Below are 20,984 nucleotides of genomic sequence, written 5' to 3' on the forward strand. Positions count from 1 at the left end.
ACACTTCTGCTAAAGTCAAAGTGGATGGTACCTTTTTTATTCGGCACACAAACAAGAGCGCGTGTCCGTCTTGATTATGAACGTCTCGCTTGTCTCGTTCTTCTCGGTGAAATGTGGGACAGCGAGGACGTCCCAGCATGCCTTGCGCTCATCCTTTTACCCACAAAAGGGCCTCAGGCTTTTCATGCGCTGCAACGTGGACAGTACGCCACTCTCCACTTCCCGCGGGTGTGCGCTCGCTTTTCGGCTCCGACAACGATGCTTATTTTTATAATTGTAATCCACAATCAAAATTCAATTTTGAAGCTAAGACAAACCTGAGTTTATGTACTTGGATATATCTTTTTTTTTTTTGGATTCATTCAAACACTTGATTGGCTGGCGACCAGTTCAGGGCGCGCCCCGCCTCCTGCCCGTCGACAGCTGGGATAGGCTCCAGGCACTCCCCGCCACCTTTGTGAGGAGAAGCGGCTCTGAAAATGGAGGGATGGATGCAATTTTCCAGTTCTTTCAGACCGTAACACAAGTTCTCAACAACGAGATGCAATACCGACGAAGAAAAAGACAAAAAGGGGGTCGGGGTGGCCACTTCACAAGGCTTCTTGCAAGCGTCTTGAAGCAGTGACGCGATACTGATGTCACCAAAGCAGACCGCATAAAACATCTTGACTGGACCAAGGAATTCTGTCCATAAAAGTCATGAACAGAACCGGTGACGAAGGGCAGCCACGCCAGACTCCAACCCTCACCCGTTTACGAGTCCGACTTACTGCCGGCAATGCGGACCAAACTCTGATGACATGGGACTCCCCGAGGGAGACGGTCGAACGCCTTCTCCAAGCCCACAAAACACTTGTGGACTGGTCGGGCGGACCCCCGTGGACCCTCCCACGGTGTAGACCTACCTGGTCAAGTGTCGCCCGGCCACGATGAAAACCACGTCGGTCCTCTTGAATCTCTGAGATTCGACTTGCCGACGGACCCTCGTCTCCGGCACCCCTGAACAGACCTCCCCGGGGAGGCTGATGAGCGGGGACCGCTCCGTGGTTTGGAAACCCCTTCCGGACCGCCACCCCAGTCAGACCAATGTAGAGGCAATGTCCCCAAAGTCCACACAAATTAGCAGAGCCGCGTCCACCGGAGTCTTTATGAACTGCGGACGGATCTCATCCGTCCCCGGGGCCTCGCCGCCGAGGTGGTGACCTCAGCGAATCCAGATCCTGCTTCCTCATGGGGAGGCGTGTCGGTGGAATTGAGGATGTCTTCGCAGTTATTTGCCCCACTGACTGAATTGACCAAAATCAGCACCGTCCCGAAACGGAGCCTTTGTTCAGCCTCGCTTCTCCCGCTTCCCGTCCCGCTGAACCCGAACCATCTTTTCCTCCCGGTCCGTCCAAACAATGCGCACCTCTAACCTCGCTAATCCTGAGCGCGCCCCTTTTTCCTGCCGGGATGCACACAAACGCGGACGGACATTCCGGAAAGCTCGCAGTCGCTTACGGACAAGGTAAAACAAACTTGAAAACACTCGGGTCGGCCTTCGATTCCCACTCGTGGCCTAAATGATTTCCGGGAATTCTTTTGACACTTTTGGATGCCAGTGAGTCAGACGGCGAGCTCCGGAGCGTTCCGTGGCAAACGACCAAAGCAGCCCTGCGTGTCGAAACCGCGTCGGTGTCAGTGGTTAGAAGAGCCCCTTTGGGAAAACCGCGTCAAAACTAAAATGCCCAAATCAGAGCGCTTTGCCGTATGCACCCAAATGTCGCAATGGTAAAAACGAATATGAGTGTAAAGCATTCACAAATAACAAATATTGGTGAAAAAAAAAAAACAAACTCAAAGGTTGCCCATGTTAGAATGAAACTAAATTCAATTCACTGAAGTGGCACTTTTAAAAACCAAACTACCGTAAAAACCCAGAACCCAAAAGTGCGAGCCCGCTAATGTCGTTCGTGCATGTTTAAAATCGAAGCAACCTGACAAAAACATGCTCGAAAAAAAGACTTCTACCTGAAATGTTGTTCACATTTGCGTCTGGTATTTATTATTCACTATTTAAAAAAAAAAAATATATATATATATGTACAGTACATGTTCAACCTATACAACAACAACTACAAAGTGACCTTAATGTTCATGAAATAATAAAAATCACGCACGCACGCACGCACACGCGTAGGAGATTGCGTGGGTGAAGGACCGCCACTCGGCACTCTCGCTATTTGACCGCCACAAATGAGAAAAAGGCCTGCGATTGGGCGGAATCCTTGGGAATCTCCAACAGGACGGCCTTCACGTTGTTTTTATCCTCCTTGGTGAGGTTGCTCTTCAGCTTGAGCAAAGACAGCACGTGCTTCTCACTGAAACGAGGAAGGAAGGAAGGAAGGGGGGAAAAAAGTTAGTGGGCCCGGCCTTGATCCCATTTTATTTAGTACACGTGGCGAAGGGCTTTGGAATGTTTTGGGGGCGGAATTTTACATGATCCCCACCAAGGCGGTTTCAATTTTTCCCCCCTCTGATCAGAAATCCCACGCGGTGCAAGACTTTCATATGTACACAAAACGCAGATTCCTCTCCAATGTTGTTAGCGAGGACTTCTCCTTTTCTGAGATCATCTAAATTCACAGGATAATAATAAGTTGCTGATCATTGGAAAGGTGTGCCTCAGGCTACCCAAAAAAAAAAATGCTACACTACTCTAAAATGTGTTAATAATGTAAAGTTTTGGGGTTTTTTTTTTAGATTGTATTTACATTTTTAAACTTCTCCGAGGCGCACAGAGCTTTAAGTCTCATGAGATTCTCACTGAGGGTGAACTTGTGCTAACACGTGAAACGCTAACTGCAAACAAGATGGGTTTTGTTTTTTTGTTTTTTTCATTATTATGATTATTATTATTGTATTGTCAAGGGGGTAAAATCGTGCTAACAAAGTGTCGCACTGCGGTCTATCGCAGTTCAGCACTGAGACCTTTCAGCGGCTAATGTGCTAACAAAAACGGCAAGTGAGGTGTTTGTCTGTTTGTTTTTCTTCGCACGTTACACCGAGATGAGGGTCCGGTCAGAGGCGACATCGCTTCCTGGTCACCTGAGGTCAGGGAACGCGGTGCCCAGCGAGGCCACTTGGAACTGGATGGCAGGGAGGTCCTGGAGCTTCAGGACTTCGGCGATCATGATCAGAACTTGGTGAAGCCAGGCCTCCTCGGAGCCCTGCCGGTCCGGACGACAGCAAAACAAACATTAGACAGGATTGGATTTTCCCGTCCCTTTGAAATCCGGAGTTCCCACAAAAATTCCCGGAGATCCGAGTCAGTCTTGTACAGTCTGATGTTGCGCAATCAGATGATTCATAGGAAAAAAAAAAAAAAAAAAAGATATATGTTTGTCAAATTCTTTTCGCAGGGACTCCTACGTGTCCGCCGAAGAAGTCGCGCAAAGCGCCGGCGTCGCGCTCCACGTTGTCGGCGGCCTGCCGCTGCTGCAGTTTGTCCTTCAGCTTGAGCTCCGCCTTCAGAAGCCGGTACACGTACTCCACCGCAACGTCCCGGTGCAGCCGAGCCGTCAGCTCCTGGAAGGGAGGCGCAACGCCGCGGCGATCAGACGCCCGGCCCGACGGCACGGGGGCGGCCCCGCGGAATCGCACCTGCCGACAGGACTTGGACGGGCCTTCGAGCTGAAGCATCTCGTCCTCCAGGCCGCGCTGCAGCTTGTCGAGCGTGGACGTCTTCAACCACTCTTGGCTGAAAAGTTTTCGGTAGTGCGGCTGCGCTCAGCGCGGCGCAAGTCGGCCGTCAGTACGGCGGGCGTGGGGAATACGGCGAGCGCACTAGTAAACGTCACCTTGAGGTTCTTGTGGACGGGGCCCAGCAGGTACTCGTGTGCGCTTCCTTTCATGTCCGTCAACGTTCTCAGGCAGTTTCGGCGAACGTCCTCCGGGAACAGTCGGCTCCTGCTCGCCAGGAAGTCCCTGCGTGAATGGACGTGTGAAAGGATGAATCGATGGGTGACAAAATGAATGACTGAATTTTTCAAGCGGACCTGAACTGCGCCACGCAGCCGAGATTGGCTTTGACGAAGGCCGCGCTGTTCGCTTTGTTGCGCTTGATGACGTCAGCCTGGAAAGTCGCGAACCTGCGGGGGGTGGGAGCCGTGATGTCGACCGTCGCCGTGGCGACCGCCCCCAACAATGACTCACGGCGGCATACCTGCGCAGCAAGTCTTGCAGCTGACACGTCAAAGTCCGAGCCTTCGGCAGGTCGCCCAGCACTTTCTCCGCCGCGCTCACCATGCCGTTCACCATCTGCCAACCGAGGACGGCCCCATTTCATCTCGTTTCGTCAACAACAACAACAACAACACGAGGCTCTTTCAAATGGGGTTCACGCAGAAGCCCAAAAAGGGTCACTTTCCAACAGAAGGCCTGGGACGCACAAAAACTGCTAAAGATCCCACAGGTGAAGAACTCAAAACGTTTTGTGTGCTACGAGAATCTTAACACGCGTCAAGATTCCGACGTGGAAGTGTGGCATGATCAGAAAACCGAAGGAGGAGAAAGACCGACGTTCCCGAAGGTTTCCGGGGGCTGAAAGCCTGGCAGAACGGCCCCGCCCTCAAATGTCCGGGGCGCACCTGAATGATGTCGTAGGCCAGGGGACTGGCGAAGCAGCCGTCCTCGCTGGGCGGCAGCCCCCCTTCGGTCCACGTCTCCCGGGCCTCGTCCAAGATGCGCCCCAGGTACGTGCTCAGCTCGCCCTGAGGGAGACGGCGGAGTTACCGAGGGCATCTGGGGCGGGGGGGGTCCGACCTACCTGCTGTTTGCTGAGGTACTGCTCCTCCAAAGGGGCCAGCAGATCTTTGGGCAGGAGGCAGTCCAGCGCTCGGGTGTCCAGCTCACCTGCTGCCTCCAGTTCTTGAAGCAATCTGATGCGAGGACGAATGTTTTTTCAAGAGGAGAAAATACTCCCAATCCAAATTTGTGTGTACTGCAGTATTTGGGGTGGGTCTATCACCGGGATAGACGGTTTGGAATTGCGGAATTTCGGAAATGCTCCGAAGCGTTCCGGAGATGCCGGACGAAAGACCCACCGCGGGTAGAAGTCGTTGACCCAGCGCAGCAGGAAGGTGCAGTCCTGGTCGTCCAGTCCGAAGTCCGCCAACTTCGCCAGCTTGGCGCCGACGCAGCGGTGGTACCAGGCGGCGTACTGCCGGCAGATGCGCAGGTGGGCGGGGTAGCACGTCTCCACGCGCTCCAGCACCAGCAGCAGGTCGCGCCGGAGCCGCCGGCCCATGCTGTGCACGTCGGCCTGGATGGACGAGTGGCCCGGGCGCAGGGCGGCGGGCGTCGGGGGGGCCTCCATACGCTCCTCCACCAGGCTTTGCAACGTGGCGTCGTGCGCTTGCCTCCAGCACCTGAGCCACAATCGTACGTCACGACCCGGGAGATCGCAAATCGGTAAGTCGTCGGCAAAAATGGGAAGTGACGCTGGGAAAAAGTATCCAACACACCAACTGGTATTTATTCAATACGGGGTTCCGTCAGGAAGGAACGGAACCCCGCTGCCAATCCCGAAAATCCGTGGATAACCGAGGCTCTACGAGCCGTAAGATGCACCCAAAAGTCTCGCGTTCTCTCCAAAATGGAGAAGCGCGCCTTACGTGTGCACAGAATATCTTTGGGGTGACAACCAAACAAACGTGCTGCTTTCATAGATAGCAAACTAGCGTGTGTTAGCATGCATGGATGGACGCTAGCACAAGGTGGGGCTCGCGAGCCCAGTGGGGAACAGTTGCAATTTTACATTTGTCAGCAGAAGAAGACAAACGTAAAATTGCAATTGTTCCTCACTGCCTGCCTCGTGAGCGCCATCATATGCTAGCTGTCATGCACGCTAGCAGCGCTAGCTTGTACCGTACTTCACGGGAGCCGTGTTGCAACAAGGTTGACAGATTTTGCAACTTGGTGCACATTATAAGGTGCGCCGTGTATTTAGGATAAAATTTAAGACTTGGAAGTGCTATGAAAATACGGTACATTATGGGAAAACTAAAACAACAAAATCGAAACGGAGCAAAATCCGCAAATATGCGAGTGGGCAGGAGCTCGCCGTACTTACGAATTTGACATGTTCATGTCACGAGCACCTTTGGAAAATAAATCTTTCTTATTCTCTTTACAGGGTGATTGAAAAGTAAGTCTCGATTTCAAAGTACTTCAAATGTATTCAGAAAGTGTCATATTTTCTCAACTTTGAGTGTATGTTCTTTGAAGATTGTGAAATCAGTTGGTGCACTTCCTCGAGACCACATCCGATTTCGTGAGGTTCTTCGCACGTTCGCCTCTTCTCAGGTATCAGTACAAGAACTTCAAAATGAGGAGTTACTTTTCAATCACAAAAAAAAAAAAAAAACCCACACATTTGATTTCAAATTCAAACGACGGCACAAAAATCACATCTATGTGACATTTGAGTTTTGATTCAGAACAATTTGTTTGTAACCACCAAATTTTCAACACATTTTATACGCCCTCAAAAATAAAATTCATCTTGTACTGAGATAAAAATAAAAAAAATCAAATGGTGCAAAAATATGACGAGCTGTACCTCTGATATATATGAATTTTTAATTTGTCAGAGTTTTTGGTGTAAAACATACAATGTCAGGATATAAAAATTCTCAAATTAGAAAACAAAATTATGATTAGATTTTTGACAACTAAGAAAAATCCATCTCCACCTTCAAATTCCGACTCAAAGGGCCCAAAAAGAGCGGCATATATACCGGATCTCTAAGTTCCTTCAAATAGAACGCGAGAAAGCCATCGGCTGAAGGCCTTCCCCCCCCCCCCCCCCCTACCTGAGCCTCCAGGAGGGCAGCGTTCCCCCCCGCCGCCGCTCCCATATCTGGTCCTGCTCCTCCTCCAGCTCCACGAAGCTCACCGCCGACCTCAGGACCTGCGCGTCCGCGTCCGCGTCCAGCGAGGTCCTGAGCGTCCGCAGCACCTCGTCCTCCAAGGCCCGGCGGTCGGCCTCCAGCGCGTCCGCGTCCACGACCTCCGGGGGCCGGAGCCCCCCGCCCGCGAATAGGCGCTCCTCTCTGGCCAGCAGCAGGCGGCCCGCCTCGCTCAGGTGCAGCGCCGCAAGGTGTTGCTCGAAGGTCAGCGGCGCGGGCGGCCGAGGAGGTCCGAGGGGCGCAGGGGGCGCCGAGGCGGCTGAAGCGCAATGCGGCTCGGGTCAGGGGTCGGCTTTCAAAACGGGGGGGCGGTCGCTCTTGCGCAAAACTCACGTGCAACTGCGGGCTCGACTTCTCGGGGCTCCGCGGGGGCGGGGGCGCTGTTGCGCCTGACTTCGGCCGCCTTGGGGACCCAAATCTTGGGCAACTTGAGCATCGGCTTGTGCCCCCCCGGGAGCTTCCCCGTGAGGGTTGACCACTTGAAGCCACCCTCTTTCTGCGTGGACTCTGACCAATCACACCACAGGACAACATTTGGACATTTCGCGTGATTTTCTCCCAAAAACCGTCGCGCACGGGGGGACAAAACGTCCCGAATAAAGTGACTTGTCCGCGTCCCGTTTTTTGCACACCAAATGTGTTTTTGAGAAAGAAACTTAGTCACTTCCTGCACATTTTCAAAACAAGATGTCGTAAGCAGCGGGGTTCAAGTTGTTTTCTTCCGGTTTTTTTTTTTTTTTTACATAAAGCCTCGAAACACAAAACTCAAGCGCAACGACAAACATGAATGAATAAAAGGAAAAACACTTTTATGACGTAACTCCGACATGACAAGTTTCAAAGAGTGACTTTCGAACTTGACTTTTCCTGGACGCGACGCGACGCGACGCGAAGGACCCCGTGAAAACCTCTCGCGCGAACTTGTGTGCGTGAGTCTGACCTGATCGCATCGCCGCTCCTCTTGTCTTGAAAGTGGCCACCCGCGGGGGCTATTTAAGGAGCAGCCTCCCCCCGCCCCCTCCACGTCCTTCGTCCGAGGGAGATTCCGCATCTGCGCAACAGGCGCCGCCTGCAGGCCGCGGCCGGCGTCCGCTCGGTTCCCGGTCCACATGTTCCACATGTTCGCTTATTGCATACCTGTCCACTCGTGCGGTTCGGAAGGGGAGAACGTGTAAACGCCACGCGGGCGGGGGCGGGTCCGGGATCGAACCCAAGTCCTCAGAAGTGCGAGGCCAACGCTTTAGCAGCTGATCCACCGGGAGTCCGTTTGTGAAACCTCAACTATGTCGACCCCCCCCCCCCACCCCCACCCCCACCCAAGCGATTTGATGAGATCGTTCGCTTCCATTTCAGTGTGGAAATTCCCCAAATTTGGAGAAAGGCCTCGGCAAAGCTGGACGACGCCTGCGTTCCCATGGCAACGTGCCCCTTCCCGAACAGGAAGTCCACAATCATTGCAGTAAATGCACCCCCGCCCCTCAGTTGTCATTCGGGAGCTTCGAACACACGCCGAGGCCCGGAATGGAAAGCGAAAACATTTCTTGCCGGTGTGTTGCGCCATCGCCACCGCAAAGTCTGCAAGGCTTTGACAGGAAGTCACGTGATTATCGTGCCAAACAGACGACGAGCGGCGACGCTGACGTTCATTTGCACGTTTGCGTCTTGGGGTCCTGGACGTCACCGGCACCCCACAATCGCTCGCCTCTGCACCATTGAAAGGCGGGAACCATTAAAAACAACAATAATAATAATAATAATAATATTCAGCCCCCCCCCCCCCCCGCCCCATTCACGGTGCGGCCTCTCCTGACCAGAAGCATGAAAAAGGACCTCTCAAGGACCGTTTTGGACCCCTGATGACTCCTGGAAAATTGGGGGCCCCCACTGACCCGTTTGATTGATCAAGACAAAATCGGGGTCAGGGGTGGGAGGGGCGTAAAGGACCAACGCCAAATGGCACAAGTCAACGTTCAAGTTAGGTGAAGTTTTTCCCAGTTTAGAGATGGCGGCCTCCGGGACGAACCATTTCCGCTCGCTTTTTTCGGTTCTGGGGTTGAGATCGCGTTGGACGTCACCACCCAAAAAAAAAAAAAAAAAAAATGTCCACGTCCAGACTGAAGACCCAAAGAACTGAAACGGTGACAAGGGAAAAGTCTCGTCAAGGTGAGCTGGCGCATCACAATTGCCGGTGACGTCATCGGTGCTTGCATCATCATCATCATCATCATCGACTGTCCAATCAGAAAGTGGGGAGGAAGGAGCGCGTCGGAGCAACACAACCGACTTGTTTGGGTTCAACCTTATCATGATATTTCTTCATCATGACATAACCTTGTGGGCTCCGCGTCGCTAACCTTTAGCGTTTTGAGGTTTTGTCGGGCCAACTCAAACTTTGGAGCGAGCCCGCTGCGAAAAGTCGAAAGAGGCCGGGCACTCCGCCTTCCTCCCACATCCCAAAAACGCTCTCAATTGCCCCAAGGTGCGATTGCAAATGAGACTGCGCCCTGCGACTGGCCGGCGACCAGTTCAGGGCGTAGCCCGCCTCCACAGCTGGGATGGGCTCCAGCGTGAGGATAAGCGGCAAAGAAAATCCATCCAGGATGAAGAAAAACATAACACGCGCATACGTCGGAGCTATATTGATCAGGAAAACGAAATAACGCCATTTCCAGAATTGAGATAAGAATTCAGGTGAGCTCTTTTTCAATAGATGTTGGACAAAATCAAGTTGAATTGAAATTAAAGTTTGCGGGTGATCAGAAATGAAAGGCACCAGACGTCCTCCCACGACGTTCTCCTTCCCTGCGCGACCTCGACTACTCGCCGGGGAAGACGAAGCTCGCGCAGAAGACGGAGACGTCGGACAGGCAGCCGCCGGGGGCGGCGGCCTCCGTGCCGCCGAACAACGACCTTTGGCGGCCGTCTCGGTCGTCGCTCGCCGCCGCCGCCTTCCTCAGCCGCTCGAGCGTGCGCAGGATGCGGCGGCGCTCGCCGCCTCGCGTCGGGCCGCGGAACGCCAGCAAGGCCGCCAGGTGCCGGGCGCTGTGGACGAGCAGACACGCCTTTTTCCTCCACATATTTTGGAAATAACATCCAGATGTTGCGAGCACTTCCTGTTATTCCACCGCAGCCAATCGTGAACGCTCACGCCACTGCAGCCTCGCCAAACGCGCAACTTCTTTTTACACGATTTTCGCGTGGATTTTCCCGACGACCCTTCCGATGAGTTCCATTTCGTCTGAACGGGCGAACATCAAAAAAACAAAACAAAAAAAAAAAAAACGAGACTTGACTCGTCGCTGACGTGCTTCTCGTGTTCTTTTTCGTAATTATTTTTTGTTTCTTGTCCCGTGCGCAAACGGAGGGAGGGCAAAGGTCGCCGACGGACGGAAATTAAAGCGGGCCGATTTGAAGCGGCGGCGCCGCGGCCACGTCGCCCCGAGTCGGCTTTCTGCTTTTTCTTTCGAAGGCGTCGACACGGGTTTTCCCGTTTCACGTTCGAACTGGAGGGAAGTACAACGTCCCACGCCTTCACTTTTAGCATTTGACCTTTTCTTTTCGTGCTCGTGATATGGATTGGAACGTAAAAGCCAATTTCCCTTTCGCCATAAAATGTCATCCTTCATTTACATTTTGTTTTACTTCACCATAATATTGAATTGAAATATTTGAATGGATTAACCACAAAATATAATTTCAGGACAAGCCAATTTAGTGACAGCGTTTGACTTTTTAATGACAAAAATGCAACTTTCTCGGCTTGATTTGGGATTCATTTGACGGATCATTAAAATATCCCACTTTGATTTTACTTTTCGTCCACATTTCATTTTGCCTTGTATCATTCCAAACAAATTCAATGTTTGATTTCTATTCAATGCGCTTGCCTTCAATTAAGTTGAGTCGAAACACCGCGACCGCTCATTTATCTCCACGTGCCCTGCGACCGGTTGAGGGCGTGCACTGCCTCCTGCCCGAAGAGAGCCGGGATAGGCTCTGGCGCTCCCGCGAGCCTCGTGAGGATAAGCGGCTCAGGAAACTCTACGGCTGGTTGTATTTGATGACTTTTTTTTTTTTGTGCTGTAAGACGGCGACCCCTAACGGGACAAGCCGAAAGGAAAAGAAGGAAGTGCTGTAAGACGGAGGCGTTACCTGAAGTCGGGGTATTGTTCCAGCAGCGGCTGGAGGTGCTCCTTGATGCGGTTTTTGTTCTTCTGGCCCACGATGTCGCTCAGGCGGTCTCCGACCGGGTCCAGCCAGTCCTCCCGTGAACCCTGACCCGGGCGACAACATCCAAAATGGTCTTTGACGTTGAAGAAAACGCAAAGTTTTGTTGAAAACCGTCAAATGCGTTTTCCGTTCACGAAGGCGCACGTGCCACAGGGTACGTTACGAAATGCACTAAATGGTCCCGGACACGTTCAACGCCATTGACGGCTCGAGCCGTCAAACGGGCGAGTTAGCCGGGAAGGTCGGCAGTGAGTCACGTTTGGAAAAACGCGTACGTCGGTTGTTGAAGGCGCAAAATTGCAAATGAAAACACCCGGACGCTAGTAGCGCCTGAGGTTTGGTTTGGTTTGGGTTCATGCCATCATTTCATAGTCTTTGTTATTTACAAAAAGGTTTGACTGATTTGTGGTTCGCAATGATCCTTTACGAAAACAAGTCGGTGAAGTTCTTCGAAGGTTCGGAAAAGACGCAGAATGGCAAAATTTGTGGTTTTTTTTTTTTTTTTTTTTTTTATGTGCCTCTGAAAAGTTGACTTTGTTGGTGCCTCGTTTACAAAAAAACGAATTCCCACTTGTAGCTTGTTGGACTTTGTACATTTTTGTCCATTTGCTCTCTTTGTCGTTCACATTGCGCGCGTGTTGTGTTTCCAGCCGCTACCATGCGCCGGAAGACGTCGGCGAGCTGGGAGCACTGCGCTCGGATCTTGGCGGCCGCCTTCGGGTGCTTGCGGTTCTTGCACGAGTACTTGTTCTTCATCAGCTGGCCCACGTACTCCTTCATCACTTGGCAGTGCGCCCGGCTCGCCACCTCCTGCCAGAAACGTCAAGTCGCCCGTCACGAGCGAAGAAGCGGCGCCGTCGGCCCGAGGGTCGCGGGGGGGGTCACCCGGCCGTGCGGCGGTCGCGTGGCCTCGCAGTGCAGCGCCAGCAGTTCGGCGCGTGCGACGAGGCCGTTGAAGTCGTCGTCGTTCGTCAGCCACTTTCTCGTCATCATCCGCCGCAGGTACGGCTGCAAAACAAAAACAAAAACAGTCAAGGTGGGGGCAAACCCCCCCCCCCCCCAGCCCCGCGATTTACAGGGCAGAAAATTAGCAGCGAGTCGAACCGTTCAAACGTTTTGAAAATCAATTTGCAACATATTTCCATTGGACTGTGTGAGTGCTTCAATGTGACGGCCGACGGGATTTAGGGAACAACCCCCCCCATTAAATCGAGGTTCCGCTGGGCATATCGTTGAAAAATGTCAATTCTTTGAACACTTATGAAAGCGCGCGTGGGTCGGACGGTTGAAGACGACAGAATTGCGGGAGAATTTTCTTTGGCAAACAAAATGTCGTCAACTCCTGATTTGGCCGGACAAAAACAAGCGAGCTCAAAGGGGGAAGTCGCACGTTGGGAAATCCTCATCACACCACCGCTTTTCTTTTGGCGGGACTTCCACTTTTGCCCCACCCGCAAATTGTGACAGCCGCGCTTCTGCTTTTTTTTTTTTTTTTCCCCTTTTCGTCCGTAGATCATGTGCGGTCACGCGAGTCAAGCCCAACTGGGAGTTACCCTAAAAATAATAATAATAATAATAATGTGCCACTCGGACAAATTGAGATGGCGCTTCGACCTGACCTGATTTCAAAAGCAAAATACAATAACCAAAAAACAAAACAAAAAGATAAATATACTAAAAATCCACGTTTTAAATAAATAAATAAAAATAATAAACACTGAAAAATGGGATGATAAATGGTTTGGAAAATGGAGGGATGGATTGGGCTTTGATGTCCTTCCTGAAAAAAAAAAAAACTAATTCTAAAAAATAAAACAGTCAATTGGAGAGATTTGACAAGAAATACAACAAAACTAAATTGCCGTTCAAATGAAAACATCTCAATTCAAATACAAAAATACAAAATTGGGCTCCTGCTTGAACTCAAGTACAACATAATAAAATTGTAAAAAAAACCAGCAAAAAAAAAAAACAAAAACAATGAAAAAACTAAAATGATCATTTAATGAAAAATACAAAAGTACAAATATAAAATGTAAATATGTGTAAAAATAATCAAAAGGATTTGAAATAAAATGAATTAGTATCATCTTGACATCCCCGGGGAGGAGAAAAAACAATAAATTAAATGATTGCACCAAATCAAAGGATATTGCTAATATAGAATAGAGCACAAAAAGTTCAAGTATCAGCAATGAAATGGTGTCAAACGCTACTAGCGCACCTTGACGTCGTCCAGGAATCGCTCCCGCAGGCCGTCGCGGAGCCCGCGGATCAGCCGAGACGCCGCCTGGTCCAGCGCCGCCGCCGCGTCGGGGCTGTGGCGCCGGTACGACTCCTCCGTGTGGGCGCTGGCGGAGGAAACGCCGACAGACGTTACTTTCGTCGGCTAACGGTTTAGCTTACCAGCGGCAGGATGCGCGGGAGGGGCAAAGCCCCTGCCAAAGGGCGACCCTCCTCAAGAAAGAAACCGGGTCAAGTCCAAAACCCACTCCGAGAAAAGGCGCATTGGGCTCATTTGTTCACAAAAATCCAGAGAAAAAGACAAACCTCAAAAGGAATACGTAAAAACATAAATCCACACACAAGCGTCAACCTCATCCACCCGTTATCCGAGCCGCTGATCCTCACCAGGGTCGCAAGAGTGCCTGTCACGGGGCGAGAGGTGCGGTACGCCCTCAACTGGTCGCCAGCCAATCGCAGGGCACGTGGAGACGGACAACCATTCGCAACTCGGGGCAATTTGGAGCCTTCAATTGATGCAAGTTTTCGGGACGTCAGAGGAAACTGGAGTGTCGTGTCGTGTCGTGTCGTGACGTGTCGTGTCGTGACGTGTCGTGTCGTGACGTGTCGTGACGCGTCGTGACGCGTCGTGACGCGTCGTGACGTACCGTAAGGCACTGAAGGAGTTGATGTAGGCGACGCGGTACTCGCTCCACAGCGGATCGTCGGCTCGCCCGGACGAGCAGCGGCGTCGGAACTCGGCGTCGAACCTGCACGGCGGCATTTCCATCAACTGACACACGAGAAGTGGCAGGAAAACTGGATTCATCTTATCATGTGACCTTTTTACAAAGCACTTTTGACTCTTTGGTAGGGTTACGTTGATAGCGCTCAATGGCCAGACGGGAGTTTGCCACAAAAACTTTTGCACAAATCAAAATATAACGGAGAAAATTTATGACGCACTAAAGGGCTCGTTGGCACGAAATTTGAAATCCAACATGATGCCGGACGAAATGCAAATTTGTGGTCTTCGCCAAATCGTGGGAAAATGCAATTGGACTTTATGGATTTTATGTTCAGATGGGCGGCAAAAGCGAGGGAAGAACCGAACCTCTCGGGGAAATCCTTCAGCGCCCTCAGGCACGACGCGATCACGTCTCGTTGCAGCTCGCCGTCGACGTGCGCAGCGTTGGTCGCGTTTCCTCCCACTTTCTGTCCACACAGCACACGAGTTCGATGCCGCGGCCGTCCGCTAACTTGACGGCAGGACGCCACGTCTGACCGTGCAGATGTCCACGTGCAAGTCGGACGCCAAGAGGCCGTCGTCGTCCGTTTCGGGCCGCTTCTCCACGCTCCACATCTCCTCGTTCTCCAGCGCCAGGAGGCGGTCCAGACATGCTCTGAGGTCCTCCTGGGACAGTTGCGAAAAAAATAAATAAAAAATCTTCAAAAGCGGCAGCGCCGGAAAACGCGTTTCACATCGCGGGGCCACGCTGACCCGCCCCGGTTCCATCACAAGCGGACCGGACCGGGACGTTTGTGTTTGTATATCAGTGGTACCTCTGATCACGAAATTAATTCCTTCCGGAACGGGAATTTTTCCAAAGTAGCCTCACCCGTTCCGACACCAAAGTAAGAAAAGTACATCATGTCAAAAATATGACCCAAAAAAAAAAAAAAAAAAAAAGATGGCGAGTATTTGAAGAAAAGCGAGAGGCAATCGCAGGGCAAACGTTTGACAGCCCCGAGAAAACAGACGGACGTACGAACGGACTCGCCAAAAAGTTTCTTGTGGGCCAAAAGTGAAGAAAGATCAATAAACTTGCAGAAAAGACACAAATGGGAAAAAAAGTTGGACTTGTCCAACGCGCGCTCGCGACGTGACGTGATTTGGTGGCAGTCGAGTGTCCGAGGGAAACCAAAAGCATCATGGGTAAAGATTGACGTCCATCCCAGTCAATGGGATGCTACGACGGTCCCAATTTTCCCTTCGCGAGCAGACGATATTTTTTCCAAAGAGGAGGCGGTCCCTCACCGGAATTTTCATCGCAAGTCAAGGTAGCACCGGATTCTGGCTTGCTCACACGCTTTTGCAACATTCAACGCGAAACAAAAAAACCCTTTTCTAATGCAAGGACACATTTGCAACCGGATCTATTTTCAAACGGGTGTGCCGTATCGCCAATAGCACAACGCTAGTCCCGACGCTCGCTAACCGTAAGCTAGCGACGAGAACGCGCGTGAGTAACGTTTCCCGTCGCCACTCAACCGCAATCATTTTTTTTTTTTTTTTTTTTACTCGCGGTCGCCGAGCCGCCCGCTCGATATCGTTAGCGAAGGTTTTGTGGATTATTTGGATGGATTCGATCGCTCGGTCACCTCGACGGTATGGCAGAACTTGGCCCGGAGCCTCCGCAGGAAGTCGTCGTCCAGGCGCAGGTCGGCGTCGGCCTCGCTCATGTCGGGCTCCAGGGCGGGACTTCCCATGATCCTCTCGCTGATGAGCACATAATTGGCCGTCAAGACCGATTGACCAGATGTCGGAAGACGCGTCGGACAAGTTCTGGGACCAGATCGTTTTTTTTTGCCCAGCCGCCTCCCGAGCGGACTTGGAGCTCGAGCCCGGGAGTGCCATCAATCCGGTTCCAGTTTGTCTGGAGAGGTCGGCCACATTCCTGCTCCCGTTCCAGGAATTTCCCACTCGGCTTCTTTTAGACATTTACAAACGTTTGATGTCACTTGAACGCAGCGGAATTTTCTACGGTCTGATCACGCTGGATTTAAAATCCAATGGCGTTTGTCTACAACGTTGGATAAAAAGCCATTTTGGTCCTGTCGCTAGCCAGTGCAGTGGAAATCATGAAACATGTATTCATATGTAATAATACATACATGAACACTCAATTATTCGCCTGTAATTGACTGGGAAGGTTTTAAGGAGATTCTGATTTGGATGTTATTCTGACTAGACCGAGGGTGAGGGACCGAACCCTGCCGCCGAGAGCCAAAATCAGGCCCGTCCCAAAAGGGCTTCGAACGCCACAGGATGCCGGCAGAGCACTACTTTTGTCTAAATCGCTTCCAACTTCACCTCAACATCGTTTCACGGCGTCACGAAATGGCGGTAAAGTGATGAAATACGGGCAAAAATTTGCCACCGAGACTTCAGCACGCGACGGCGCGTCCGCTCACCCCCGGTAGCGGTGTACGATCCAGTCCAGCAGGGCAAAGAGGTCCCTGAGCCGCGTGGCGCGGCCCTCCAGCGCACGCAGGTGCCCCCCGACGGCGGCGTGGTAGCTGCGGACGTAGACGGCGAAGACCCGGAAGCTGGGCGGGTAGGACCGGCGCAGCACCTTCTTCACCTTCTCCAGGTCCTCCGACAAGGTCTTGCCCAGGAGGCCCAGGTGGACCGCCAGCCACGAGGAGTCACTGGGACCGGGTCAACATCAAAACCACAGCAAATCAAATTGCAGTCTTCGGCCGGAGGTACGTTAGAAGCAAGGTCCGCTCGGGCCGAGACTCCTTTGAGCCAGCCGGAAAGGTCGGCCGCTCCGGTCTTGGCCACTCGCACGGATCACAACAAACTCACACACACACAAAACCCCGGAAAAGAATATTTACACCTACAATCATAATAATAACATCCAAATGATGCGTTTGCATAACGTGGACTCCCGAATCCTCGCAGTTCCGCACCGGCGGACTCGCCAGTTAAACTTTTTTTTTTGGTCAACATTTTCCAATTTTTTTTCCCCATTTCTTCGTTTTGGAGGCACCAACAACCAAAACGACTTCTCAGCAGTTCGGCCGATGGGTTACTGAAGGATTTTTCTCGGATTTTCAGTATTTGTGCTCCTACTGGCCACAAATTGCCAGGGTCCACTATCCATATTTACGCTTTCAATTGAATTTTTTTTTTTCCATAAATGGATACAATTGTTCTGACTTTGTTATTTTTGTGAATTCCGACTTGACCAAGTTGAAGTGCTGAAAACGGCCGGAAAGTGTCTTGCCCACAAGAACTCGGCCCCTGCGGGAGGCGAGCGGCATTATGTTGCCTCAAGATCAGAAGGTTCTGGACGCTTTGTTTTGGGTTTTGTTGGCGTTAAAAATGAGTAGTTCAATTAGAAGGGAGACCGACTGCTCATTAGCATCAGATCGGCTGCCAAAGGGGCAAATTTGCTCCATGACCAAGTTTGGACCGACGTGTTCTCGGTCTCGTTATCCGTTCCGCCCCCCCTTCTAACTGGTGACTCGCGACCGACGTCCCGCCTACCTGCGGTCGCTCGGCTCCAGGTGGACGCCCTCCACCCTGTCCCGGGCGCCCCAGTCCACCGCCTCCCTCCACGCGTCCATCCAGCTCCCCCGGAGACCGCCGGGTTCCCCGGCCCGCTTGTCCTCCTCCCGGACGATGCGGGCCACGTGGACCAGGAGGCCCTCGTTCCTGGCGGGCAAAGAGACGGAGGTGCGCACGACGGAGACCACCTTCAGGCGCAGGTCGGCGTAGAGGAGACTCAGGTCCTTCTCCTTCATGGCCAGCTCCACGGGCGAGTCCGCCTGGGCGAGGCGCAGACGCTCCCGCTGGAACTCCGCCCGCAGAGCCAGAAGGTGGAGGTGCGCCTCCTCCAGGACCTCCATCTGGATCAGCTTGTTGATCTCCATCACTGCAAAGGACACCGGCCGGTTACCTCCCGCAAGGAGCTGAACGAAGGCCGTCGCGGTTGCTGGTTGCGTAGAACTAGATCAGCGCCATCAGTCCTGTTGAACCAACCGCGTCGGCACCGACGACAACTCCTCTTAGCTCCACCGAGGAATTGGAAGCGATCTTTCGGGGTTCGAACCTTCCAAAAACCTTCCAGATTCTGCTTTGAACCAAAAGTGCACCGAGTGTGCACGCCGGGCCACCAAAAGTTCCAGCAGATGTGAAAAACATGTTTGCGGGATCGCATGCTGTCGTGTCAAAGAAAAGATCTGATCCAGATTTGCTGATCTAATCTGCTTTTTCTGAACCAATCCCAACACATTAGACACAAACTTTTGTACTCTTTTAAGTGTTGCTTGGATTTGAAGTTCGTCATCTGGATTTGGCACTGCCGCAACTTTGGAGGGAGCAGACATTCAACGCAGGCCGACGCGATAACCTTCAAAAGTGGCCGCCGAGCAAGTTGAAACACATCGACGGAAGCCGGCGCTCCCTGGCGGAGGTCAACACCGGCACATTTTTGAAGACGGCAATCGGGACAAATGTTTTCAAAACACACGCGGGACGGACGGGGGTGTCGCGCGGAAGGCCACCCGACAGGACAGGACAGGAAAAAAAGGTTTTCGTGTCAGGAAACGGCAGCCGTTCCGTTCACGGCGTTCAACAGTGACCTCTTGACCTCCTCGCGATCCTTCCGGGACGCCATTTCCCGCCGGACTCGAACGCGGCGTCGCGCGGCACATCTCACCCGACAGAGGCACGAGCGGCAGTCCCGGCGGCGTGTACGTTTCCGCCGTCTCCTCCCGCCGGTCGTCTTCCTCCACGTCCTCTCCGTCATCCCGGACGGCGACGACGGCGTCCTGCGCTTTGTCCTTTTTGGAGCTGAATCTCAGGCCGCGCCGAACGGACGCCCTTTTTTTCTGGAGCGAGTCCACTCGAGCCTTGTTGGCTTCTGAGGGGACGAAGAAGACGGAAAGAGAAAAATAACGCTAGCTCCACGGCGGACAGCAATTCGTGGGCAATGACGGCAAGACCTGGAGGGGCGCGGCCATCTCAATCGAAACCCGAGTGGCGTTCTTCATGTTGGAACTATTGACATTTCTCATCACGTTTACAATTGTTGCCTTGTCTTTTGTCTTTGAATCTTTGTTCCATGCGACTGACGGACTGACTATCAGTTGGAATGCTAAGAAGCCGCAACTCCACCGTGACCCAGTAAATCTGTTCCGGAATGAAATGGATACGCGTCCTCCATTATTGGTTGCGCTCACTGCCGAGCGGGACCAAAAAGAAATAAATGGACTGTCCAGAAGGACGAGTTCCACGGTGGATTTTGCGCTTCGCGTCGTCGGACTTGCGGCCGCCCGGGCGGAAAGGCGGTGGAGCTGCCGACCGACCCGTCGCCGCCCGGCGGGGCGAGATCCGGGTCCGAGCCGGCAGACCTCTCCTGTCTCCAGCCTTGAGGTCAACCAAGTGGTTAAAAAGCTCCTCGGTGGAGATCTTAAAGGATGCGGATGTGCCGGGGCTGTCCTGGTTGACGCGAACATCAAGAACGGTGCCTCTGGATTGGCAAACTGGGGCGGGGGGATCACCGCTCCTCAGCCCCCCAGCTAAAGTCTAGTCGGGGTTCTTGTGCAAACGCAACTGTGGTGACTTCGTCTCGCCGAACTCACCAGGAGAATGCGGCGCTTTGGACCGCGTCGACGGCGACTGGTTCTTGGAGCCTCTGGACCCGGGCGTCAGGGGACTTTTCTCAGCCACCAGTCGGATGCTATTCCGGAAAGTCTCCAGGACGCCCGAAGTCTTTTTGGCGGCGGCGGCGGCGCCGTGGTGGTTGCTACCGTTGCTTGGGGCATGTGGGCAGAACGCCAACAGTGAGCTGCAAGCACAGTTGAGTAGCGAAAGCAAAAACTGGATCTCAGGAAGACGGTTACAGGGGGAACTTCGGAGTTTGAACGATTTGGGGTTTTTTTTTTTTCCAGTGGGTACCCCTTCAGCGTCATCAAGCTTCTTTTCTCCTAGAAATACTCAAACAACAATTTTGTTGGGAGTTCAAGGTACAAAACAACCTCACTCTGCGAACAATAATGACGCTATTCATAAAAATAAACACAACATACAGACTTAATTTCATAAGATAACGCTTATGTCTCATTTGCTCTCCGAGTGCAAATTAATCTGTTGACATAAGGCAGCGTAATGACAACCCGTTCAAAGGAGACTTTGGCGGTCATAAAGTGGCGATAAATAGCCGAAAACACATTTTTTTGTTTTTGTTTTTGGAACGAATGATCCGAACGAAACGACCTTGGCGTGCAGCGGAAGGAGGTGGTCGCCTGCTCGCCTGCTCGCCTGCTCGGCCGCTCACCTGCTCGGCCGCTCGGCTCTGGTCCAACTGCTCAAGTCAAAGTCACTTTGCTGCTTTTCGTCTTCAGCCGCTTTCATTTCGTATCGGCCAAACGGTTGCAAAGAAAACGGAAAGGGGGGAAAAAAATGACAACGGGAAAAAAACACACCGAGCGTGACAAAGATCACCTTTGTGCTTCCGGTTCGTTATTACGTACACGTCTACCGTGTAAAAATCACTGCAAAGTTACTTTGACATCCGTCCATTTTTGTCCTTTGGAGATATTTGATAACTTTTTCCCCTCACCTGGAAGGTAAAAGGAAAGTGGCTGTGCTGCACTCAGGTACCCTCGGAAATCTCAAGGTCATCAAGCTTTGAATCCTTCGTTCATCAAATAAAAGCCCTTACTCTGTTCAAAGAAAGATTTAATTTACAAAATACAGTTAAACACAATAACATATTCTTGTTTTCAGGGCACAAGTGGGTTAGGTCTCGCGGACCACTAAAGCAACTTTGCTCTTGAACGTCA

General features: G+C 52.1%; 3 protein-coding genes across 8 annotated transcripts in view; all 3 read right to left on the bottom strand.

Moving 5' to 3' along the window:
* The window catches only part of asmt2 (acetylserotonin O-methyltransferase 2), a 15,323-nt gene extending 13,569 nt beyond the window's left edge, over window positions 1-1,754 (bottom strand). For 2 of the 4 annotated variants that reach the window (XR_009798391.1, XM_061843440.1), the window contains exon 1: window positions 32-1,451. Coding sequence is in view for 2 of the 4 variants with exons in the window: in XM_061843440.1 (XP_061699424.1) it covers window positions 32-139 (108 nt within the window). In the remaining 2 variants the exon portion in view is untranslated. Of the gene's footprint in view, window positions 1-31 lie in introns of all 4 variants that reach the window. The other 2 variants (XM_061843442.1, XM_061843441.1) reach the window with 2 other exon arrangements.
* A 262-nt stretch (window positions 1,755-2,016) lies between these two features.
* On the bottom strand, window positions 2,017-8,186 carry LOC133513196 (tumor necrosis factor alpha-induced protein 2-like). The gene is made up of 13 exons (XM_061843726.1): window positions 7,891-8,186; window positions 7,284-7,457; window positions 6,855-7,209; window positions 5,085-5,408; window positions 4,808-4,919; window positions 4,629-4,751; window positions 4,205-4,299; window positions 4,038-4,130; window positions 3,840-3,966; window positions 3,643-3,762; window positions 3,412-3,567; window positions 3,088-3,209; window positions 2,017-2,360 (listed from the first exon to the last, which is right to left on the bottom strand). The coding sequence occupies exons 1-13, from the start codon at window positions 7,898-7,900 to the stop codon at window positions 2,219-2,221; spliced, it is 1,953 nt and encodes a 650-aa protein (XP_061699710.1). The 5' UTR covers window positions 7,901-8,186; the 3' UTR covers window positions 2,017-2,218.
* A 551-nt stretch (window positions 8,187-8,737) lies between these two features.
* On the bottom strand, window positions 8,738-20,755 carry exoc3l4 (exocyst complex component 3-like 4). 3 transcript variants are annotated; one of them, XM_061843724.1, is made up of 14 exons: window positions 20,477-20,755; window positions 19,782-19,954; window positions 18,857-19,060; window positions 17,683-18,070; window positions 16,599-16,835; window positions 15,786-15,903; window positions 14,689-14,817; window positions 14,518-14,618; window positions 14,072-14,173; window positions 13,405-13,531; window positions 12,066-12,188; window positions 11,775-11,990; window positions 11,103-11,224; window positions 8,738-9,992 (listed from the first exon to the last, which is right to left on the bottom strand). In XM_061843724.1, the coding sequence occupies exons 1-14, from the start codon at window positions 20,551-20,553 to the stop codon at window positions 9,767-9,769; spliced, it is 2,343 nt and encodes a 780-aa protein (XP_061699708.1). In that variant the 5' UTR covers window positions 20,554-20,755; the 3' UTR covers window positions 8,738-9,766. The 3 variants fall into 3 exon arrangements, with proteins under 3 accessions (XP_061699708.1, XP_061699707.1, XP_061699709.1); XM_061843723.1 differs by having other exon boundaries at window positions 8,741-9,992; window positions 19,782-19,987; window positions 20,477-20,754; XM_061843725.1 differs by having other exon boundaries at window positions 8,744-9,992; window positions 11,838-11,990; window positions 19,782-19,987; window positions 20,477-20,753.
* Window positions 20,756-20,984: the final 229 nt, after the last annotated feature.

Source organism: Syngnathoides biaculeatus, chromosome 15, assembly GCF_019802595.1.
Source record: "Syngnathoides biaculeatus isolate LvHL_M chromosome 15, ASM1980259v1, whole genome shotgun sequence".
Classification (NCBI taxonomy): domain Eukaryota; kingdom Metazoa; phylum Chordata; class Actinopteri; order Syngnathiformes; family Syngnathidae; genus Syngnathoides; species Syngnathoides biaculeatus.

What these genes read in the sequence shown, in the direction of transcription:
- LOC133513196 (XM_061843726.1), bottom strand. An exon ending in AGTCGAGCCCGCAGTTGCAC is followed by an intron (nt 7,210 to 7,283) that starts GTGAGTTTTGCG and finishes ATTGCGCTTCAG; the next exon opens with CCGCCTCGGCGCCCCCTGCG. An exon ending in CTGCAAGACTTGCTGCGCAG is followed by an intron (nt 4,131 to 4,204) that starts GTATGCCGCCGT and finishes CACCCCCCGCAG; the next exon opens with GTTCGCGACTTTCCAGGCTG.
- exoc3l4 (XM_061843723.1), bottom strand. Translation starts at nt 20,553, where the DNA reads ATGAAAGCGGCTGAAGACGAAAAGCAGCAAAGTGACTTTGACTTGAGC. An exon ending in GAGAGCAAATGGACAAAAAT is followed by an intron (nt 11,225 to 11,774) that starts GTACAAAGTCCA and finishes CGCCCGGGTCAG; the next exon opens with GGTTCACGGGAGGACTGGCT. An exon ending in GAACAATACCCCGACTTCAG is followed by an intron (nt 9,993 to 11,102) that starts GTAACGCCTCCG and finishes GCTCGTCCACAG; the next exon opens with CGCCCGGCACCTGGCGGCCT.